This window comes from Hyperoodon ampullatus (assembly GCF_949752795.1).
Source record: "Hyperoodon ampullatus genome assembly, chromosome: 11".
Lineage (NCBI taxonomy): Eukaryota > Metazoa > Chordata > Mammalia > Artiodactyla > Ziphiidae > Hyperoodon > Hyperoodon ampullatus.
The window spans coordinates 5,908,706-5,933,998 of NC_136924.1; the positions used below are offsets into that span (position 1 = coordinate 5,908,706).

The following is a 25,293-nucleotide window of genomic DNA, read 5'->3' on the forward strand; positions in this document are numbered from 1 at the left end:
AGGGAATGGAGGAAGCAAGGTTTAGGCAAGATGCAGTTACCACAGCCTTCAGCTGATCCTACAGGGGTCTTCAGAGGTGAACCAAATTAAGGCAGGGGGCCGTGCCTTTACACCAGCATCCTAGTCACTGCATGTGGGCTGTCCCTGGGGAAGTGGGTTTAACCTTGGACAAAGCAGTTCCCTTTAACCAAGGGTGAGTCTTTAGGAGAGACTCCTCAGCTGTGAGCTGTCAGAGGGCCCTGAGACTGAGGGCCTCATCCCTGAAAGGGAGGGAAGGATGCATCTTCTTAGGGTTTTCACCTACACTTACAGAAGGTCAAGGGAAATCCTGATGGAATAAAATGACTACATTCTACCCTTTATCTCAAAAATACTTTATAACACATTCTGTGATATCTCCTGGACTCTGTAATAATTTCTGCAAGAATTACTTTCAGTTTGGGGCATTTCTGCATTCAAAGACTTTTTCTTAGTAATAATATATTCTTCAATATTTCTTTGACCCTCTTCTCCTGTTTGCTTTTTAATTTTGCATGCTATTATGATAAAGTACAATACTCAAATAGAGATGGAAATAGTGCTTTCAACAAAAATCATTATGTGTATGCAGTATGATAGACTATCTCACTGTAAAATCCAAGAAATCCATATCAATTTATGGACCTGGAGAGAGACATAATTAAAGTCCTCCTAAGTAGAATAAATGTAAGGGACAGGGGGAAGTTGTCATGGCAACAAAAAATCCTGATTTTCCTCATTTTATACCACAAATGTATTAACTTTTATGATACCTTAAAATTTCTTCTACATTCTATTTTAACCAGTGGCCATTTTGCATATTGGATTTGCTAGATATGCAGCAGAATCCTTCTTTCTTGCAGTTTAGCTTTTTACATTACATCGTAAAGTTTGGTTTCTTTTTTTAATCTGGCATTAAGAAATCTCTTTCTGGAAGGTATAGTTTTCTCAAGAGCAAAACAGTTTTAAAGGCTTTTTCTTCTGTGTAATTTAAAATAATTCAGGTTTCTAATATACTGACAATGTAAACATATGAGGAAAAAAACAGTGAGTATCCTTTCACAAGGTTGACATTTTTAAGTGTATCTTTCCAACCTCTTTTATACAAAAGATCTTATCTAGAGAAATAGGACATACTTTATATAATGTCTCATAATTTGCATTTTCATCTAATACTCTAACGTATTTCCAGGTTTGTAAATATTTATCTTTAAGATGATTCTAATAACATTATTTTATGGATTACCATAATTTAAGTCTCTCTGTTAAGTAGTTTCTGGTCTTCTAATACTATAAATAAGTTACTACAAACATCCTTGTATTAAATGAATTCTTTACTGTGAATTCCTAGAAAAAGAATGAATGCTTCTACAGCTTTTAACATGTTCTCTTACTTTGGCCTCTGTAAAGTATTTTTCAAAACTATGGTCTTTACCCATTGCCAAGTTCTTTGTATCCTCACCTTCGCATCTATACCTATCCTCATTTACAATTAATATATATTAACTTTCAGTTTTTTGACTATTTGTTAAATTAAACACATTTTTTGGGGGTAGGAGGGATTTGCATTTCTTTCTTTTAGAATTGCTTGCTTGTGTCCTTTGTACCCAACCTTCTTCTAGGCAGGAATTTATTTTTCTATTCAATAATATTTCTCTTGGCATATTCAAGATGTTAAATTCCACTTTAACAAACTCAATGACTATACCTCAAAATTAAGCAGTTTCTTTCCTATTAGTAAGATGACTTGTGTTTTCTATTTACTGGTAAACCAATTCAAAAGAAAATCACAAATACCTTTCCAGTACTGATTTAGTTGTTTCATAATACTTAAATGTTATTACTGGAATAGACTAGTGGAAGGAACTATGGATCAGGCTAAATCTGTATAGAACAAATCACTTAACCTCTCCACAACCATTTTTTTTCCTTGTAAAATATGATAAGTTACTTTTCAGGGTTGTAATGAGAATTGAGGATATTATACTTAAATATCAATGCCAGCATTTTGGCACATAGTAGGTTCTTAATAAATGGCATCTTTAGTTTTTCTTAGCCTCAGTTAATGTTATTGTATCTTAACAGGTCCCTTAGCATAGTGATTTTCCAAACTGTAGGTCACAAACCAATAGTTGTTTGTGAAACTAATAAATATAACTAGAATTTTTTACTAAAACAGAACAGAATAGAATGGAATGTATCAGAATATTTCACACATAGTAAGGGCAAGTTTCTTTATGTGAAATGTGTTCCATATTTAACATATAGGGGGAGAGTGTGTATACTGGAGCACAATACACAATGTACTTCTTACTAAGGGTCACAGTCCAAAACTTCTTCAAAAAACCACTATTTTATTAGATTTTAGTCTCATAGCGTACAAGTCCCTCATACTAGTAGCTAGGACACCTAGGTTCAAATCTCAACTCCACTAATTACTACTGTCTATCTTTGAACCAATTGCATAACTTCTGTATGCCTTAGTCTCCTCACCTGTAAAATAGGTGCTAATTATACTTATCTCATGGGAATGGTTTGAGAACTGTATGATTTCATATATCTCAGCCACTTAGCAGGTCCTCAATAACTGTTGGCTGTTTTTTATCAGGACTTGAGTAGAACATAAATTTTTTACTAAATAAACAAACAATGCCACCTGCACTAAAGTACATAAGAGAGTATAAAGTCATCACATTAGTCAGAACTGAATAATAAGCTAGTTTTTCCACCTGCAAAATGATGCTTCTTGATAAGCATCTTATTTCCATAAATATGCATTTTCGAGAGCCATGTAACTGTTCTTAGTTTTGTTATTTACAAACACTATCTCTCAAAATATAAAGGAATGAAAATAAATTCAGCAATTGGTCTTTCTTTGTCAGTATAGTAGATCCTTAGTTGCCCATTATATCTTTATAATTTGTGAAAGACTTTTAATTTCACAGTGGTATACATTAAGTAAAAGAAGCACTGTCTATATATTTCTTACACAATCTTTTCTTGATTTTTAAAACAATCAGAAATGGTAGGGATAATATCATTGGCTAGTGAGTTCCAGGTTTATAGATTTTACCTTTTTTGATAAAACACCTTGCAAGCTGTACCTTATGTCTGAAGAGGATTCTTTCTGGAAATTATAGAAACATTCTTTGCTTCCTTCACAACAACAACAAAAATACTGTGTAAGCTTCAAGTGCCTTTTCTAAATGTTGACTCTATTTAATAAAAGCCTTATTTTTCCCAAAGCCTTTTAGATCATTCAACTTATATATACAAATGTTTTATATATATTCCAAAATAAACTGGGGAAATATGAAAATATTTAACAACCCAAGAGAAAGAACCCAAACATCTCCGTGCACAAAAGCTATAAACAACTGTGTAGCCAGTTAGAGGGAGCAGCCAAACGTCAGGCTCATCCCAGCAATGATATCCCACTTCCAGAACGTGACAGAAATTGAGCTGAAACAGACAATATACCTTTAATTTAATGATGACACTGTTGTATTTAGCTATTCTATTTAGCACAATCGTTTCCTTTAAATCCCACAGCAAACCATAATTCCTCAAATATCCTCAACTATCCTGTGGAGATAAGTAATGATAATCACATCTGGTGATTCTCATAGCAGAGGAACAAATTCATTTTTTAATACACACAAATATTTTATGCATATGTATGTGTTTGTGTGTGTGTAATTGTAGTCTTGCTAAGTCACATGAAATACGAGTGAAGGCATCATCAATATCAATAGCTTCACCTAGGTTGTGCAAATAGTACTCCAAATTTTTGCAGGGAGACAAGAGCCAAAGCTAAACAGAATCAGAAAATCAGGGAAAGCTTCTGGAAAGTGACCCTGAGTTAGAAAAAATAAAATTTTTTCACAATCTGGAAAAGTCGGAGCTGCCAAATGCTATTAGGGAGGGATAGATCAATCAATTGATTGATCAGTTAATCAAAAGAAGGAACAAACTTGCATGCCAGACATTGTGCTAAATTCTTTGCATGGATTAAAACCTTACATACTTGGTATGATTACTCTCCTTTTACAAATGAAGAAACTCAAGAACAGAGAAGCCCTGAACCCCTATCTGTCTAATTCTACCCCTTAGGATTGTATTAGTAGCTACTAGTGAAAAATTCAAAGCTTTGAAAAGAGAACTAATCTATTATAAAATTTGATTATCTATGTATCTCAGCCTCATCCTTGATCTCCTTTCAGGAGACTCAAAATCTCTAGATTTTGATTAAGATTTTAATAAATCCCATACATTCGAGATTATTCTACTTTCACTAAATATGTAAGTAGGTGTAATTAATGCACAGAAGGTTTGAATTCTATAAAAATCCTTTATCTGCTTGCTCGTTATTTCCATTTCTTTGCAACTCAGAAGGGCTTTATGGGTCCATCAACTTTCCTGCTGAGACTGTGAAGTTAGGCCCAGGCCTATTTGTATTTATCTATTTCTGCCCCAAATCATGTCCACTCTCACCAGCACAATCTGAAAACTTACATCACACAGTAAAAGTATTTAAGTCCAGAATATGTTTAGATTGGAGAATATGACTTCATTTGTACCCCTTTAGAAGACCTTCCTTACATTTATACAGCACTTCACATGTACTAAGAAAAATCTAGGCAGGGCAGGTTTCGATTCTTCATATTTCAAGAGATGTATAAATTAAGAAGTTTAATGCCTTGTCAAACTTCATGTAGCTAGTGAAGAAAACTAGAACTGTTTTCTGTATTCAAGGCTAAGATTTTTTCACTGACTACCTTAAGGATTCATTTTTTAAAATATTTTGAAGATAACATTTTAAATAATTGAATGAATTTAATAATTTATATTATTAATTATATAATTCAATAATATCAAACTAAATAAACTGAAATAATTAAAGTCATGTTTTATCATCAGCACCTTGGTCTATATAGTCAATCATGCCACATTTACAGTGGCTTGAAAAATTCACCCAGCAAGACAAGTGAATTATTGATCATAGTATTATCTACAGTAAATGTCAAAAAAAAATAACTGGGCAGAAAGCATACTATCAATAAATGAGATTCAAGAACTAATTTCTGTATAACATTCAGGAATCTTAGAGTATCAATGTTACAATAGTATTCTTTACAACCATTTTAAAATTTACTGACATTTGGAATGTGCTATCATTTATAATTTATCAACACTTCCAATATAAATATTTGGTCTCTTCTTTCCTTTTCGAAAACGCAAAACATTTAGAGTATAGAGCATGTATGTTGTCAACAATTGTTTCATGGACATTTCAGTAGGATATGGGTTAAAAAGTTAAATCTATATAGCAAATAATTGCCTGTATAAGTAACTAATAGATTTGACAGTTTCATTTTATTGTTAGGAGAAAATGCTTTCAATAACTATGTCTGGTCTTACCTTCTGGGGAAGAACCTTCTCTGTGGTTCCATAAATATTTCATGAACCAACATAAAGTAATATGCTAATGACAGGCTATTTACCCAGTGAGCAGGTGTGCCCTCTGATGTTTTTTAATCTCTAGAATAGCTCTGATGTGGGGTCAGTTAAACCATTTTGAATTGTTCTTTTTTTTTGCTTCCCTCCCCTCCCAGTTTCACCTGAATCTAAAATGGTGAGTGAGAGTCATCATGAGGCCCTGGCAGCCCCGCCAATCACCACTGCTGCGACTGTTCTGCCACATAATGCCACAGAGCCAGCCAGTCCTGGGGAAGGAAAGGAGGATGGCTTTTCTAAGCTGAAGGAAAAGTTTATGAATGAGTTGCATAAAATTCCATGTGAGTATTGTATATTGTTACTTGAGTAAAAATAAATGGCTGAAAATCAACATACCCACCGGGAGGAAAAGAATTCCTCTTAACCTAAGTGTACATTTGATTTTTTATTATTGGAATGGTAGCATTCCAAAAATAAAATGGAATATTCTTGGAAATGGAATATTCTTCTTAAGGATTTAAATATACTTAATAAATGAAAATCCAATTTATAAAAAAAACTATCTTGTGTTTAATGTAGGTGGGCTCTTTTTTAAATCTTCTTCAATGTCTCTTTCTCCAGAAATGTTAACGTTTATGTGTTGTGTATTTTAGATTTGTATTTATGAAATCATTCCATTGTAAAGATTATTCCTAAGCAATAGCTAAAATGTACTTTCCCATTATTACAAGTTTGGTTTTCTTTCACTCATCTGTTAATATTTCAAAAGCTTTTGCACACTTTTTAACATTTTCTTTGTTGTCATTGGGAAAGAAACAATAACCTGGACCTAAGTTTATTTGTGTGGGTATAGCACTAAGTCCAACCAGCGCCATTTAATTTAAATCATAAACTACAGGTTGGTCTTTTTTCTTCAGAGATGAACATTTACTATGCACTAGACACTTCTCTAGGTTCTGGGAAAGTAAGTTTTGGCCCTCACAAAGCTTATATTCTAGTGGGGGAAAAGAAATAATCAGTAAGGAGGCAAATGTATACGGTACATCATGAAATGGTAAATAATATAAGGAAACAGCAGGAGAGTAAGTGGGGAAGGGAAGGGGGTGGAGGGTAAAAGGTTATGATGTTTTAGGATTCTCTGAGCTGATTTCCTTTGTGAGGAAACCTGGAGGAAGTAGAGGAGCAAGTTCTAAAACTGTGTTATACAAAGGCCCTTAGGCAAGAATCTGCCTGGAATGGCAAGCAGCTCAGTGTGCCTTCGGTAGAATAACACAAGGTAGAGAATGGCAGAATACAAACCTGAGGCCCTGTTATATGGAGCCTAGTGAATTGTTCTAAGGAAGCTGGGTTTTACGCTGAGTGAAATAAAATGCCTTCGCAACATTCTGAGCAGAGGTATCCCATGATCTGACATAGGTTTTCCTTAAAAATCACTCTTGCTGTTGTGTTGAAAATGTGCTTAGAGAGGCAAGGACAGAAGATAGAGCAGGCTGTTGCAATCATCTAGATGAGAGATTCACCAAAGTTATGAGAGGTATTCTATAAGGACATTGGAAACTACCTGAAAACCACAGGGAATCAATTTCTTGTCCTCCCAGGAATTAACAACTTGTTCTTCTGTTTGCCCACCTTTAACAAATCCAAGTGCATCTGAGAGACACTCTTAGCTCAGGGGTCAGTAATGTCCATTCCCAGCATGAAGCTCCATAACCTAGGGAACATGGAGATGGTCCAATAGGGCGATCCCTAGGATGGGAAACACAGGCTCTCGGGTTCTCTCCCTTGCTCTGCTGCTGAGCTGATGGACTGATTTGGGTATCTTTTGATATGACTTTGAAGTCATAACTACGGGGCAAAAACCAAATGCCTCTGTCATGGGGGCAAACTCTCACTTGAATATTTTATCGAAATGCTTGCTCTAAAAGAAATGTGTTAGAGGGAGGCAGAGAAAGAAAAGACCACCACCGAATCAAACGCATATTCTGCCTTGTCTTCAACACCATTTCCTTCTCTGGAAGAGTAAACAATATGAGAAGCAATGGCAACGTTGGTAACAGTGAGATGTAATGTTCCCCGTGTATCCACACACCCATTCTCTCATCTCCTTTAGGCCTTCACCCAACAGCATCTTCTTAATTAGGACTTCCCCAACCAAAGGAAGCATCATTTCAATGCTTGACGGTGTCATTCACATTGAAAAAGCAAGTTGTTTCCATATTTATAGTCATAACTCCATCTTTTAGCCTTCTCCACTTAGTGCCAGCTCTTACTTTATACTTTCCTCCCTGTGCATCAGCAGGAAAAGAATCAGCTGGGAAAAAATATCTATGCAACTCTCCCTGCTTTTTTTTTCTTTCCCTTGGCTAATCTTATTTCATTCCTCTTCCCAAGCCACTATCCCATTCCTGTGTTTCTTTCTTGGACACTGGGTATTAGACCAGGAAATCAGCCTTCCTCCATGGAGATTTGCTTTTGACCAGCAACCTAAAATAATAGAAGGTCAGAGGATCTAGGTAACACCTCTAGAAATATTATGTTGCTGGCTCTCTCCTTGATTTAATGGGAAGAAACAACTGAAATACCTAAAATTTTTAAACGGTTTGGTAAATAAGTTTAGGAAAACTAAATCATAAATGCAGCCATTCAGGTTTATGATAAATATTGTAACTGCATATCTTACACTTTCATTTTAATCCATCACAATTTTTACTGCCCGTGTAATTGAAATTTCTAATGGGATTTATACATGAGGAGCAACACTCAACAGAAATGAAACAGATCCCTAAATCAAATTCCTTTAGGAGCATATGTTATATAAAGGTTATCACTTTTGACTTGGCATAATACGATGATGCTAATGACAGGTAACAAATTAGAATATTAATTGATTTCCGTCTCTGAACTAAAGCTTGGCTCTCTGGCAGATGTGTTTTTTGCAAAATTGATAGCAAACAGCTTTAGTCTGTCACTTGAAATTCCCACTTGTGAAAAGAGAGGTGTCACAATGGCAAGGAGTATGCATGTCATTAGTTGAGTAATCTGCAGAGTCCAGCACGGAGCATATTCAAACCAAATTGCCTGATGGTATCATCACAACACCATGGGGCTTCAAATAAAAAAAGGAAAAGGAAATGGTAAATGCAGAGCATTTTTATCTTTCAATTCATTCTGCACACTGTTATCTAAATGAAGCAGACAAGGTTTTTCAGAATGTTTCTTTATTTTGCAACTTTGATTTTAATATGACTAGGGCCATGGTTGGTTTGTAAAGCATGAACTTGGGTCATCCAAAGAGCTGTGATTAAGGTTTTGATATTCATGAGCTTCTTGAAGTAAAGTGCAACTTTCCTGAAGCACAACAGAAAACCAAATAGCCAGAACTTGACTCTGAGTCTAGAATAAGAGCAAGTGGGCTAAGGGTAGTTATGTAATTTGTGCAGAAATACTACTGGATAGACAGTTTAACACAGGGATTAAAAACACAAGCTTTGGTTACAGACTGCATGGGTTCAAATCTTAGCTCTGCCACATCCTAGCTCTGTGACCTTGGGAATTATTTCACCTTTCTGTGCTTCAGTTTCTGCTGGTATAAAATGGGGGTTAAAAATAATATCTCCAGGGCTTCCCTGGTGGCGCAGTGGTTGAGAGTCTGCCTGCTGATGCAGGGGACGCGGGTTCGTGCCCCGGTCCGGGAAGATCCCACATGCCGCGGAGCGGCTGGGCCCGTGAGCCATGGCCACTGAGCCTGCGCGTCTGGAGCCTGTGCTCCGCAACGGAAGAGGCCACAACAGTGACAGGCCCGCGTACCACAAAAAATAAATAAATAAATAATAATAATAATATCTCCATCATCGGGTAGTTGGGTAAAGGCATCAATGCATAGGAAGTGCTTAGAGTGTCTGGCACAGAGTAAGCATCCTGTAAGTGTTAGCTATTATTAGAGTCTAGTTGTCATTTTAAACAAGTGTATTTCTCTTTCAGAAAAGCCCTCTATTCAGGTCAGACACCCAAATTGAGAAAATTCCAGAAACTTTGCAGCCAAATAAGCAAGCATTGCCTTCTTTAAATACATTCCAAGGATGCCTGTTCTAGGAAAGACAGATTCCTTCTTGGTGTTTCCTCTTCCCATCACCTCTAATTTTCTTTTTTTCCTTTGTAATTTCATTTTCTTACTCCCTCATTCCTTTTAGCCTACAGGTATGCTCTAAAAAGTCCACATATTTGCAAGTGCCTAGTGAAATTCTATGCAACGTAGGTGATTCAGAAATGTCAGTTTCCTTCTTTCATGCTCTAAGATTTTCTTCTTCCTTTACCTCCTCCATCACCCACCATTCTCACTTCCTCCTTCATATCTACATCAAACTGATTGGAAACCATAACCTAGATCCTGACATCTATTTCTTCAACTTCCATTAACAACTCAGCTGCTTCTGCTCTGATCTGCATTGTCAAGTGCTATTAAAAGGGTCACCAGGTACTTCCTTTTGCACAATTATGAGGGTGATTGTCAACCTTCCTTTGGTCAGATATTTGTGTTGTCATTATGACCAGCGGTCATCATCTGAAAAATCTTGACTTCCAGGAGTCTACTCTCATTTCCTCCTCGTGCTTCCTTCCCTCCTTATTCTCTTTCATTGACTGGTCCTCCCTTTTCATTATCTTTCCTTCCCTGAAGTGGTAGATGTCTGGTTTCCAGAGGTCCATGTTTAATCCTGTTTCAGTCTTATTCTCCATGCTTTCCCTGGGCCACCTCATTCCCCTGGCTATTCAGATAAGAAATCTCACCATGATCCTTGTCTCCCTCATCTATTGCATCTCCAATTCCATACCTGCATTCATTTAAGTCCTGTGAAATCTCCTCCTAAAAAACCTCTCAAAACCAGCCAGCACTTTGCTTTTCTCTCTTCCTGGATTCCCTTACCCAATTAACCCTGACACGTTCTTTTTTTTTTTTTAATCACTCAACCAGTTCAGATGTTACCATTTAGATGAGAAGTTGCCTCATTTCCCAAAGCAGAATTGTTTGAGTCAGCCTTCAAAGCTCTTCATTAAAATCTTTGTCTTGGTTACCTTGTTTTGTTTGGTTATATCTGTCTTTCTCACTGAAATGTCAACTCTTCAGAGGCAGGGACAATTTCTTACACACATTCGTATCCCCCATACTTTGAAAGTATCTGCCACCATGCTAGAAACTATACTATAGGTATTACCATATTACAAATATTAGCATTACACCAAATACTGTGGTTCTTGTGCCATGCTTGGAGAAACTATGATCTAGAAAACAATAGTTTTCAAACATTTTAGCCAAGGATCCCTTTGTTCAAATAAAATATTATACGGAAACCTATGTACAGCAAGTCGGAGCTGCTTGGTGAGTAAAGGCATCTTCCTCACTCACCCTTCCAAGGTTTATTAGCAGCTACAAAGACACCTGGCTGTATGGAACACAGTTTGAAGGCAGTGGCCTCAACAAGTGGTAGATATATCAATGCTATCCCTCACAGCAATAACCAGTGAAACTCAACAACCAGTAGTGATATGATTGGTTAAATATGGCATAAGCAAATATTCATCCATGAGGAAAAATGCAGTCCAGTAACTTTGTTTTCCCTCATGGGGCTGCAGAATGAATATAATGCTACTGCCATATGTTAGTGTCAAGAACACAATGTTAATTCAAGAAGATAATTTCAAGAAACGTAGGGGCTTCCCTGGTGGCGCAGTGGTTGAGAGTCCGCCTGCCGATGCAGGGGAAACGGGTTCGTGCCCCGGTCTGGGAAGATCCCACATGCCGCGGAGCAGCTGGGCCCGTGAGCCATGGCCGCTGGGCCTGTGTGTCCGGAGCCTGTGCTCCGCAACGGGAGAGGCCACAACAGTGAGAGGCCCACATACCGCAAAAAAAAAAAAAAAAAAAGAAAGAAACGTAGGAAGAGAACCCTTAGGAACATACAGTAATACATAGCGTGTGAAGAACAATAATTATTGTAACAATTGCCAATGTTCATTGAGCACTTAGCATGGAAGCATGGGCTGTGCATTCTGTGAAATCAACCTCCATTCTGCCCTGTAAAATCTCTACTAGATGTGAATAATTATTATCCCCATTTTACAGATAAGAAAGCTGAAGCCTAGTAAGGCACACATGGTGCAGGTTGTAGGTGCAGGGCTGTGTCAGGAAAATTTTTGCAGTGTTTTTGCCTTCACAAAATATCGCAAAGACTGCAAATCACCTCCACTGGTGCTTATCTCCACTGACTTGAAACTCTTAGGGCTCTATGTGCCTGTTCAGAGATACTGGTTGGTATTTGATGTTCATCTCTTGTTTTACTAACTGAATACTTGGAATACAAGTTTAGTACTAATTCAGAGTTTCTCCTTGGCTTGAAAGGCAAGTGTTTATTCACTTTATGTTTCTGCCTTTCTTTTATTGGACTCACTCTAACAGATTGTCATGTGAATAAATAATCCATTGCTACCTAAGTACTAAGAGTTAGATTCTGTTGCACTGTATAGATGAACTCCTCAAATATCATCCACTGACTCAGCTTCAGCTCTCATCTGTTGACTCAATACTTCTCACACTTCAGAAAAGCACTGGCTAAAATGTTAAGTGAAATTATTCATTGTTAACCTCTACTAAATTGAGATATCTATGAGAAAAAAGTTACAATGCTGATGAGTGTTATTTTCAGAGCAAGTGCTTTGCAATATTAAGTGACTTCATCAGTGCAATGCTGAAGGAATCTATTTGGAACAAGGACACTTAGAGATAAGGGTTGCAGTTCACAGCACAATGTAGTGATTCATGCTTACACTCAATAAATGGTTTAGTTTATTTATATCATTTTTCAAGTTTAACTCTGATTCAAAATGTAGGAAATGCATATGTGTATATGTAAATACAATGTGAATTCAATGTGTGTGTATTAAGAGTTACCATGAAAAACTTAATCCTAGGGCAGAAAGTCAGTTTGGTTCTTAAAATTTTGAGTTGGCACTGCCCCTTACAGGATATTATGAATATTCATTGGGCCGTTTTTATTGTGCTGACAAATGGGCATTAGGGGCAGCTACTGGCATTTAGAGGCCCTGGGCCCGGGAACCTACACATCTTCCAACATGTGAGACATTTTCACACAATGAAAAGTTGTTCCACATTCTGCACAAATTTCACAATCTCCCTGGGATGTGCATATAGAAGGAACCCGTTTATAATTATCTGAACCTAGAATGACTTGACATACAATGTGAAAGTGTTTTTTGCATGGCTCTGATATAAACTGAATATTCTAGCTTTTATTCTAATGTTTTCCTAACCTCTGAACTTTCACTTGCTCCTGACTTTTTGCAAATCTTCTGTCTTACTTCACTAATTCCAAACATCCCTTTTAGCAGTTGCAAGCATTTGATTACTTCATCGTGTCTTCTAGTAAAGTTTTGTCTGAAGATTTTTACAGTGAGCTGTGAATTATTTCATTACAAATTACTTTATTATTTCTCCTATATTATAGTTAGCACATTTTATTCATGTGTAAAATTTATGTGGGTATGGTGTATTATCTATTATTTACTCTGAGTAAAAGGATTGTTATAAAATATTCATTATACTACTGATTTTAAAGAGCAAGTGTGTAATCTGACTCTATCAACATCCTATATTCAATGTATAAACCTAACAAAATTATAGGCTACTGATGCTGTATTTCAGGAGGGTTGTTTAAATGTGTCCTTGAATTTTGTTTCCCTCTTGGAAGCCTATTATGCAGAAAATTCCCCCAAGACATTCATGCCTTTAAAATTAATTAGTGTTGTGAGATTTTATAAGCCTCCAAAGCACAGGTAATACAGAAAACAGTAAGCACGTTAAGCCACCAAGTGAAGTTAAGATCTCAGCAAAGTTTCTAGACCTTATTTAGCTACATTCCATTAGCATTTCAAAGATATTAAGTAAACACACCTAAGAAAAACAAGGGGAGTGAACAATATTTTGGACCTATATTAAAAATAGCTCAGGAATCACCTTGCTGAAACACTGTACCAATAGATAAATACATTTAAAGATCATTTTAAACATCTGTTTCTCACCACATAGCAGTTGCATGTCAAAATACAGGGAAGTCTGACTATAAATGCAAATCTATAAAGAAAACAGCAAAAGGAAAGAATCTGAGAGACTGTTGTTTTCTCCTATTCTAATGACTGTGTAGATCTTTTATTGCACTGCTGACCTGTCAGGTTTGTGCCAGTTTCTATTAAATTTGATAAAGAATTTAGAAGCTGGAAACCAGAGGGAAATTATGCGATGTGCCATTATCTTTTTAGCCCTCGGCTTTATTTTTCTTTGTTTTGATTTTCGTTTCTGAGAATACTATAATGAAGAGATTTGAACTTGTTATCTTCTCAGTCCACATGCTCCTCACTCTGCCTTTTAAGTGAACTTAGATAACTTTGAAACAAAGATTAAGAAGATATTGGCCCATTTAAAAGTTTCCTCACCAAGCAACACTTCCATTGAAACCACTGTCCTGGAGGAATCTCAAAATCACTTCAACTCTCTGCCTTTTTCTCTTTCAAGCTTTTTACATACATACAAGTTTTTTTTTGTTGTTTTTTTTTTTTGTGGTACGCAGGCCTCTCACTGTTGTGGCCTCTCCCATTGCAGAGCACAGGCTCCAGAAGCGCAGGCTCAGCGGCCATGGCTCACGGGCCCAGCCACTCCACGGCATGTGGGATCTTCCCAGACAGGGGCACGAACCCGTGTCCCCTGCATCGGCAGGCGGACTCTCAACCACTGCGCCACCAGGGAAGCCCCATACAAGTTATTTTTAAAGGCAACAGTAAGCTGCAAATAATAGAAATATATTTGACTAACACTTATGCCATTTATGGAAAGGAGTGTGTACCTGTCCACAAAAACTTAGAAAAGAGCCAGGATCTCATGGTAATAAACTTTAATTGATAGAGTTACATGGTTCAATGCCTTGCAAGTAAAATTTTACTGCAATAATTTTTTTTCATGAGGATTTGGATCAGATTCTTTAAAATCAGTAAACTACTGCAGTAGATTAAAAACACTGCTGTTATATACATATTACCCCCTAAATTCTTCTGTATACTTCAGTAGCCTTAAGTTTTAAGACTTTGACCATAATTCTAAATTAGTCACTCAGAGGCTCTGGCCCAGTATTAGTTATTAACCCGCAGTAGGGGTGCATTGTTTGCTACAATAGAAGGCCAGAGGGTGAGCTCTGGAGTTGTTCTGCCTTGGTTCAAAGTCCCAATTCTGCCATTACTACTACATGACCTTGGGCAAATCATTTAATCTCTCTGTAAAATGAGGATAATAATAGTACTTACCTCTGGGAAGGTGTGAGCAGTAAAGTATTAATATACATAAAGTGCTTTAAACATTGTCTGGAATATAACACAGGCCATATTCAAAATTCATAAACTAATGCCTATTTATATAGCTCCTACTGTGTGCTAGGCTGTGTATGCCATGCTTAGGAACTAAACTAAAGCACATCATTTTAACTGGTTTCTGGCTTCAATAGCATTACAGGCTCAGAATTTTTCTACCAGAAGGACCTCTAAGTTAAACTGTCTCAGCAAGACATCAACAGTATTGTAAGATATGATATGGTTTTTGCATCCATTCCAGTCTCATCTGCAATGATTCACCCTCACACAATTTGTTTCGTCACTACAGAGACTCTTAGAGTTACTGAATTTATTCTGCACATTGTCCCATGCTTCCAGGTCTTTGCACAAACTCTCTCCTCTGCCTGAAATTGCTTGCTGGCCACTGCTTGTCTAGCTGGACTACTTTTAGTTATGCCTAAGGACTCAACTCTTTTGTAAAGGTCTTCCTGTCCTCATGCTACCAATCCCGTAATCTAATATTCATCAGCAGTTCTCCCTCTGTGATAAGTCTGTGCTTTACATATGTTCATAATTTTTACTTTCTATCTTACTTTTGTGTTTTTCTCTCTTAATATGAGCCAGTCTACGTGAGATCAGAACACTGTCTTTTCATCTTTGTGTCTCCAACCCCAGCACAAAACTTGGCTCATAGCAGGCAGAATTATTATTCTCCTTTAGCTCAAATGATCCTACGTAATTATATTAACAAGAAAAGGACTTCCAATCATAGATACAGAGGACAGATGGGCAGAAGCCAGAGGCAGGCGGTGGGGTGGGGAAAATGGCTGAAGGGGGTCAAAAGGTACAAACTTCCAGTTATAAAATCAATCAGTCATGACGGACGGATGGGGAAGTAAGTTACAGCATGGTGACTATAGTCAGTCACACTGTATTCTATGTTTGAAAGTTGCTAAGAGAGGAGACCTTGAAAGTTCTCATCACAAGACAAAAACATTTCTAACTGTGTGTGGTGATGGATGGTAACTAGACTTATTAGGGTGATCATTTCACAACGTATACAAGTATTGAATCATTATGTTGTACACCTGAAAGTAATATAATGTTATATGTCAATTATATATCTATTTTAAAAGGGGCTTCCAAAGGGGTATCACTGGAAAGGGGTAATAATTATAATCAAAGGTGAAATTCATCATCATGCTCGACTAAAGATGAGCCACGCTCCACATCCCTTTTGCTTTCCCCTCAACCGCTCAGCCCTTCGCAATCATCTTTTCTCACCTTTGATTTTTCTCTCCCTTTGCTCAGCCTTTGTCATCTGCTGTTTTGTTGTCTTTCCTCCTTGCCTGTGTTGTGTCAAAATCTTAGGAACTGTTTGATTCTCTTTGGCCTGGTGGCAGCCCAGTCTGATTCATCACTGAGATACAAACCGCCACCCGATCAGTCCTCAGAGTACACAGCTCTCCCCACAAGTATTTTTATTCAAGTGGAGACCTGGGACGTAATACCAGTTTCATGTTTTCGTTTTTAAAATAGTGCATGGTCCTGCCATGCCCAGGAAACAAGATGAGCTCATTTCTCTTAACGATTGCTGAACCACACAGCCCGGTTTCCTGTGCGTTCACCGAGAGGGTTCAAAGGTGTCGCTAAGTGTTGTGTTACAGCAGCTTTTCCCACACTGGGTACTTTTGTGAGGTTTTCTCTGCTGAGTAGCTGTTTATAGGAAACTTGTATGAGTCTCCCTGTTTCACTTATCAGCCACACAAAGCACAGCCCTTTGGTCTTTTGGGGACTGTTGCTGCCGATAAGGCCACAACGGTGGACACCATTTGAAGTGGTGCTTCCAAATGGCCTTGCCAGCCATCTTCTGCCCACACTAATTGGAACTGTTCCATGTCACCTCACCTTTCCACAGCTGCTGTCATCCATCCACCTGTCTTTTCCATACCTGTTAATGTGGCTCTGATGTGATTTACCTGGCTGTCTTCCAAGTCCTCATCAGTAGAGACTCTGCTTTGCTATTTTGCATTCCGTAGCCTTCACCTCTAACAGCAACGCTACTGATGTGAAAGCCCAGGAACTCTCGTAAGAGTTCGTGTTTGATGATCTTTCTAAGAGTTGAGCACCACGTGATTTCACCAGTGCTTCAATTACTGGAAAACGGATCACTTCCCGAGTCAGTTCTGCTGCTTTTATCCTCCATTGGAGCTCGATGCACCTTTGCTTCTATCTGGATTCCCTGATTTGGCCATTCATTCAGCCAGGGACAGTGGACCTGTCTGTACAGACACCCAGTGCTGTGTGCCTCAGACACCCAGTGCCATGTACCTTATCCTTACTGATACTCTCTTCTCCCTTGGTTCCTGACACTTTAATCCTCTTTCTTTTTGAGTGTTCTTTTTCTCTTTGCCTCCTTCAGTCACTAACAGATAGGTACTTTCCAAGGATCTGCCTTTGGCATTCATCTACTGCTATGATTTCTTCATAATTTCAGGACTTTCAGTATTCTCTTTATGTAACTCATACTCTAAACTCAATCCCCAGTCTTGATGTCTTTACTGAGCTCTCCCCTTTTGTTAAATTAACCTTATTAAGGAATAATTTACACACAATAAGATGCACCCACTGCAAATGTACAGCTCTGTGCATTTTGACAAGTATATGAAATGTAATCACCCCTCAAAACAATGCCTCTAGTCCCTTTCCAGAAATTCCTGCCCTGGTTCCAGGTGATAATTGATCTGCTTTCTGTCACTATAAATTATTTTTGACTGTTCAAGCATTTCATAAAAATGGAACTATGCACTGTGTAGTCTTTTGCATGTGGCTTCTTTCACTGAGCCTAATGTTTTTGAGATTCATCCATGTTCTTTTATATACCAGTAACTCATTTCATTTTACTGCTCAGTATTCTGTTGTATAGATATCCACAGTATGCTTATCTATTAATGAAAGTTTAGGTTGTTTTCAGTTTGGAACTCATAAGATAAAGCTGCTGTAAATATTCCCGTGCAAGTCTTTGAGTTGATATATGTTTATGTTTTCTCTTGGGGAGTACCTAGGTGTGGAACTGCTGAGTAGTAGTATAGAATTTATTTTTCTTTATGTAAAAAAAAAATTGTCAAACTTTTCCTAAAATGACTGTGGTATTTACATCCCATCAGTGATGTATGAGAGTTCTAATTGCTCTGTGCCCTTGTCAACACTTGGCATTGTTGGTGTTTTTAATTTTAGCCATTGTATTACAGGTATTGAGTATATCATTGTAATTTTAATGTGCATTTCCATGGTAACTCAAAATAGATTGTAGATCCAAACATAAAAATTAAAATTGTAAAACTTCCAGAAAACATAGCAGATAATTCAATGGTCTTGATAGAGGCCAAGTTCTTTTTTCCTAGCTTTAGTGAAATATAATCGATAATATAACATTGTATAAATTTAAACTGTACAATGTGTTGATTTTATACAAAATGATTACCACCATAGCATTAGCTAATACTTCAATCTCATCATATAATTACCATTTCTTTTTGGGCTGAGAACATTCAAGATCTACTCTTAGCAAATTTCAAGTATATAATACAGTATTATTAGCTATAATCACCATGCTGTACGTTAGATCCTCAGAACTTGTTTGTATTATAACTGGAAGTTTGTACCCTTTGGCCAGTAACTCCCCATTTCTCCTACCCAGCAATAGTCTGCCTAAAAGGACACCAAAACCATTAACAATAAAAGAAAAAGTTGACAAATTAAACTTCTTCAAAAGTAAAGACTGCTTTTTTGAAATGCAGCATTAAGAAAATAAGGCAGGGGGCTTCCCTGGTGGCGCAGTGGTTAAGAATCCGCCAGTGCAGGGGACACAGGTTCGAGCCCTGGGCTGGGAAGATCCCACATGCCACAGAGCAACTAAGCCCATGCACCACAACTCCTGAGCCTTCACTCTAGAACCCATGAGCCGCAACTACTGAAACCCACGCACCTAGAGCCTGTGCTCTGCAACAAGAGAAGCCACTGCAATGAGAAGCCCGCGCACCGCAACAAAGATTAGCCCCCACTCACCGCAACTAGAGAAAGCCCGCGTGCAGCAACAAAGACCCAGCACAGTCATAAATTTATTCTTTTTTTCTTTTTTAAAAAGAAAATAAAAAGGCAAATCATAGACTGAGAGCTCTAGAGTATCTGCAATACATATATTTGACAAAGATGCTGTTTCTGGAATTTTTTTTTTTAAACTCTTACAAAGCAATACAAAAATGAGCAAAGATTTGAATAGATATTCAGTCAAAGAAGATATACATGACCAATAAATTCATGTAAGGATCAATTGCATGATCATTTACATTCAACATTTTTAGTCATTAGGGAAGTGCAAATTAAAACTACAATGAATTTCATTTTTAAAACTCTAAGATCCATTCATCTGTGTATGCCATTTGCATATTTTACTAAATTGAAATTTAGTATATCTCAACTAAACTCACCTCCTTTTTCCCCCAAAAAAATACACACACACCTCTACCCTGAAGCTCAAAACCCTAGCATCATCTTTGATTCTTCCCACTTTTTGTCCCCATTGTCCGACCAGGTAACAAGTCCTACTGCCTCAATCTCTGCCTTCTCTCCTCTCTATTCTCACTGCTGCTTCTCTATTTGGGCCGTCCATCTGTATTACAGTTATTAGGACCTCTTAAGAGATTTTCCCATAATCATCTTCCCCTGTTGGCCAATCCATTGTACATAAATCTTCCAGTTGTTTCTTCCTAGAGCACAGCTCTGAACACGCCAGTCCCTTGCTCAGAAACCTTTAGTACTTTCACCCTTAGCTGATATTTGAACTCCTTTATTTGCCATCCAAGACCCTCTGTAGTCTAGCCCCAACCTACTTTTCCAACCTCATTCCAACGTCTTTGAACTGAACTATTCACTGTTCCCCAGACATGCCTCCATTTCCTGCCTTTGTACCTCAGTCTATGATGTTCCTACATCTGAGATGCCATTACCCCCATCTCTGCATATCCAAGCCTTCCAAACCTAAATGATAAGGCTCAATTTGAATGCCAGCTCTTCCGTCTTGCTTCTGAATAACCATTTTACTCTTTCAATATACTTATCTTCTACCATGTAGTATTATGCTTATATCTTATCTTCCTTACTAGATTTTAAATTCTTAGAAGATAGCCTCAGACTTTCACCCATTTTTTTCATATTTTAGACTACGTGCTATGAGCCTTACAAGGATAGGCAGTCAATAAATGTGTATGGCATGGATGAATTGCTTGGTTGTAGAATACAGAATAGAGTAAGTTATCATTCCTATAATCTAATAGGAGAGATAAGATATGCATAGAGACAGTAACAGTGTAAGACAGTAGAAATGTGTAGAGGAGTCATCAAAGATGAGCCTGGAAATGTAATTTGGAATTAGGTTAGAGGGGGCCATCAATATCAGGCTAAAGAGTTTAGACTTTATTAAATCGTTAAAGAGGAGCCAGGAACCATTCAAGATATTTAAACATGGAAGTAACATAATTATGGTTTTGTTTTAGGAACATCAATCTGACAGCAGTGTGTGGGCAGGAGAGATTACAAGGGGAGAGCCTGGAGAGACGGACCAGGCAGGAAGGAGGCAACTGAAGGAACAGTAGAGATAATGAAAGTATAAATTGATGTGGAAAGGAAGGCACAGACGTTCAGACTCTGTGAACATGCAGTTGACAGACACTGCAACTGGATCTGAGGGTGTGTAGGAAAAAAAGAAAAAACATAATTCCAGAGTATCTGGGTGATCATTCCCCAGTGATGCCCTGCAGGAAATGGGGAATGCAAGGGAGAGTTCAGCACTGGAAATTGAGGTTTGGGGAGTTGACCACATATAAATTTAGGTTGTGAAAGTGGATAGCTGTCATAAGTAAGAATGTGTGGGATGAGGGTGGGGGGAGTCAATGATAAATTCTTAAAATATAAAACTCATGGATGAGTAGTGAAATTGATGGGATAAATGAGCTGTCAGAGAGTAGTGGGTAAAGCAGAAATGCAGAGTGTCATAGAAGCTAAGTAAAAATTTTCTGACAAACAGTAGCCAATCTGGTTCAAAAGAAATGTATTGAATGTACTGCTTGAAATTTGGGAAAACAAAAATGACTAAAGCATGCAATCTACCCTTACCATGTTTTCAATATAGTGGGGGAGAGGGAGCAGATACCATCGTCATCATCATTACCAGTATTTTTGAGTGATTAATACAGGACCTCACCTATATATTAAATTATTATTTGACCAGTTATTCATCATAACAACCTTGTTGGGTATGTATTTATGATTTTAATTTTATAAAGGAGTAAAGCATCTCAAAGATATTAAGCAAAATGTACTCTGGTACAGGGCATAATGAAATAAGTATTAAAGAAGGGTGCAAGTAAGCAAAGCACAAAGGAAGGAGAAATGGTATAGGAGCAACAGAAGGAGTTAGTTAAGAAAGAGGTGCCTTTTGAATTAGGCCTTGAAAGAGAGGATTTATACAACCAAAGAACTGGACAGAAAGCCATTTCATACTGAACAAGACGAGTCGTGAGTGCCATCACAGAGTTTGATGGTTAACAGTTTGGTTTGGTGTGACTGAATTGTAGGACACATTGAAATGATGTTGATGCAAATCATGTGACCCCATTTTTGAGAATATTTAATGCTTGGCTAAACAGGTCATACTTTATCCTGCAAACCATAAACCTTTATGGGATTTTAAAAAATAGAGTGTAGGTCCAACTAATTTTTTTTCTTTCTTGATGATCAGAAGAAATAATAACAGATATAAACATCCAGGCATGGCAAATGGTGCAAATAGATCATGGAAGCTTATGCTTGAGAAAAGGCCAGTGGATGTAGAGCTCTTTGTTGACCTTGGAAAGCCTCATTTCATTAGAGAGCTGGCATCAGACACTGGCTTGCAGGGTGTGAGGTGGGGAGTTAAGAAGTGAGAAAGTGGAGTGAGAAAGTGAAAGCAGTGAGTGTGAACTGTCCTCTCCCATGATGGGACAAACAGAATGATGGCTCGTGCACTTAGCAGGATGAAGGGGAACTGGATAAGTGTTGAGGCAGGGAGTAGAATGAGATGAACTGACAGAGACTGTCCTTACCGTAGACAAAGTGAACTCTTTCCTGGCTCATTCTGAATGCCACCACATATCCACACCCCATCACATATCTCTCCTAATTTTTTTGCAACAGACGTTACTTGTAAACCTGGGGCAGAAAAGTTGGTGACAGTCCACTGAGAGCTTCAGTGTTAGAAACTCTTCCCAATACATTCAAATGACTAATTCACTGGGATTATAAAGTGTTGCTGAGACCACATACCAATATGTTTGCACTATTTTTCCTACTTCATTGATCAGAGTCTCCCTTCCCCTGTTCTTTCTATAAACGTCACGCTATGGCACATGCCAATTTTGTTCTTATGTGAGAGCTATTTGTTTTATTCTTCCAGGTTAGTCTAAAATTTTTTTTTGGTAGGGGGAGGCAGAAATGGACATTCTCATATATATTACTCCTGTAGATACTAAATTATTACTTATTGAATTAATTTTGGAGTCTATGTTTCGCTATTATAAATACATGCAAAAAATTGGTTTGCAGAGAGATATATTAGTTTCCTACTGCTGCATGAAAGCTTACAACAAACTCAGTAGCTAAAAACAATACACATTTATTATCCTACAGTTTACATGGGTCAAGAATGCAGGCACAGTTTAACCGAGTCCTCTACTCAGGGTCTCACAAGATTGCAATCCATGTGTCACCTGGACTGTGGAAGAGAGACTCAGGCCCCTCTTCCAAGCTCCTTCAGGTTTTTGGCAAGAATCCATTTCTTGCAGTTGTAGGACTGAGACTCAGTTCCTAGAGGCACCCTTTCATAGGCTGTCTGCTTCCTCGAGGCAAGTGGGAGAACATCTCTCTCACCTCAGGAAGGGTCTAGTCTCTCTTGAAGGGCTTTCAATTGATTAAGTCAAACACACTCAGGAAAATCTTGCTTTTGATTAATTCAAAATTAATTGACTTAGGACCTTCATTGCATTGGCAAGATCCCTTCACCCTTGCCATATAAAGTAACATCATATCACAGATCTTGCTCACAGTCAAGATGAGGGACTTCTACAGGATGGGTGCATAAGGAGTGCTAAGAGGAATTTGGGACGTCTTGGGAGCCATCTCAGAATTCTGCCCGCACAGATATGGAAGGGGAAACAGAGCATTAGGAGAGAGCAAAATAATTTTTCTTTAATGAAAAAGCAATAGATATTTCCTTTTCTCTAGTATCTATTTGTACTATATACATTTTTTTTTCTTTACAAAATTAAGAGGATTTGAACTGGAAAGCATCATTCATTCTCATTTTGTTCATTTCTTCTTTGGTGGTGGGGTTGGGGGGGCAGATTCCATTATGACCACTAATATAGTATATTTTCACAGGGTTAGCAGCAGCAGAGTTAAAGTGCTGAGATGTTTCAGTGAAGATTCTTTGGTGTCTGAGCAATGTTAAAGGGAGTGTAAAAGCTAAAGCAGTTTGCTGTTCAGAACTCTCAGTCTAGCAAATTTTTCAAAGGTTATATTTTGGTAATGACAATGAGTTCACATGAATGGGTTTCATAATGTCTATGAAATGAAGGATAGGGAGAATTAGTAACCAAGGTCATTCAACTACTAAGTAGCAACAGAGTATTCAAACCTAAGCCTGTCTTTTAACTTGAGCCCAATCCAAATCCATCCAGGTTCTTAACTCTTGCAAGATGCTCTCTCCTCCCAAAACACTCATAATAAGACCTTGTGCTGTATGTAATAAGTAACTTGTATATGAGGGTGCTCATATACATCCTCCCAAAATTCATATGCTGACACCTAATTCCAATGTGGTGGTATGTGTAGGTGGTCCTTTAGGAGGTAATTAGGCCATGAGGATGGAGCCTTCGTGAATAAGATTAGTGCCCTTATAAAAGAGATCCCAGAGATCTCCCTTGCTCTTTCTGCCATGTGAGGATACAGTGAAAAGGCAGCCGTTTATAAGCCAGGAAGTGGGCTCTCACCACACACACAGAATCTGCTGGTGCCCTGATCTTGCTTCCAGAACTGTGACACATTTCTGTTGTTTATTAATTACCTAGTCTATGATATTTTTGTATGGAAACCTGAATGGACTAAGACAGGCTATTTGCCACTTTTCCCCTTGCCTCCAAAATTTGAAGACAAAATCAGTTTCCCATTTCTTCATTTTTCCATGGCATTTTTTTCTTTTCAGCTTGTTAAATGGAATTTCGTAAATTACTCAAGTATAACCACATGCTTGCTCACATTTCAGTATCAAGCACAACATCAGGCAGTGGGCATTTTTTTCACACTGATGCAACTGTTCTGGTAAATTAAGAAACTTGTTAAATCCTTCTTGTGTCTCTATTTATTAAAAATATTCTGAAACAAAATCAGTGCAGCAAGAATGCATTGGAGGACCTTACTCAGGAGCAAGGATTGCAGATACTGGAGATGCAGTGCAGAAAATTTCACCCCTCTTCCCCATTTCCAAACTCAGTGATCGTGAAGCTTTGTGAGCGCCAAGCAGGAGGTCTCTGAAGTTAAGCCCATCCCAGAGTGGCATGCATTGTTGCTTCTAATGATTGACTTTACTTGAAGTATTAATTAACAAAAGTCTACTCTCTAAAAGTGCTATGTATCCTTATCTCAGAAAGGGAAAGCAAAGTTAACAGGGCCATCAAGGAGTGGGAGGAAAGGCAATTTTACAGACTTAGCATGGAAAAGGAAGAGGGGAGTGGAAGAAAGTGGGGGCAGGGAGTAAAGTTACACCTCATAAAGCTTAAGAATCTAGTATAGCTTTTATGATGTAAAGCATGATGCATGCTCTGTCATAAAGTAAAAATTAATTATCTATTTACCCAGTTTCACAGTGGACTCTACTACCACATTTTCAAATGTGTTAGAACAATTGATCAATTCATTTCAACTCCATTCTCTGCAATTTGAAGTACTGCAGTGAAGGCTTTCATACTGATAATTACCAGTGTTCTCTGCTCTTTTCCAGGCCTAAAATTAAGGTGCCTTTGTTAATACCTTCATCACTATCATTGGCTTTGCACATTGCTGCCCACTTATTATTTTTACAAGTTGCTAAAGCTTTTTTTTCTGTTTGGTAACCTTGATCCTCAAGAACTTTCTGCCTGATTTCCTTTACACAGTCATTTAGCAATTTTTTCTCTCTTCATAGAAATTCTCATTTCCTATATACTAATGCAGAAAACACTAATATTTGATCATAAAACTAAAGGGATCTATACTAACCTTTCCCCCCAAGTTTTCACATATTTCACTCTCATTCTTGTTGGGCTTCTAATTTTACTTTGAAAAGATTTTTTTCTAAACTGG

At 37.7% G+C, this 25,293-nt stretch overlaps 1 protein-coding gene across 2 annotated transcripts in view; it reads left to right on the forward strand.

The window, feature by feature from the left end:
* The window catches only part of SYT1 (synaptotagmin 1), a gene marked incomplete at both ends in the record, with an annotated part of 529,961 nt that overhangs the window by 323,944 nt on the left and 180,724 nt on the right, over positions 1–25,293 (forward strand). Inside the window, one exon of one of the 2 annotated variants that reach the window (XM_079715966.1) lies at positions 5,634–5,816. In XM_079715966.1, the coding sequence (XP_079572092.1) occupies positions 5,651–5,816 (166 nt within the window). Of the gene's footprint in view, positions 1–5,633; positions 5,817–25,293 lie in introns of those variants that run through there. The other variant, XM_079715965.1, reaches the window with a different exon arrangement.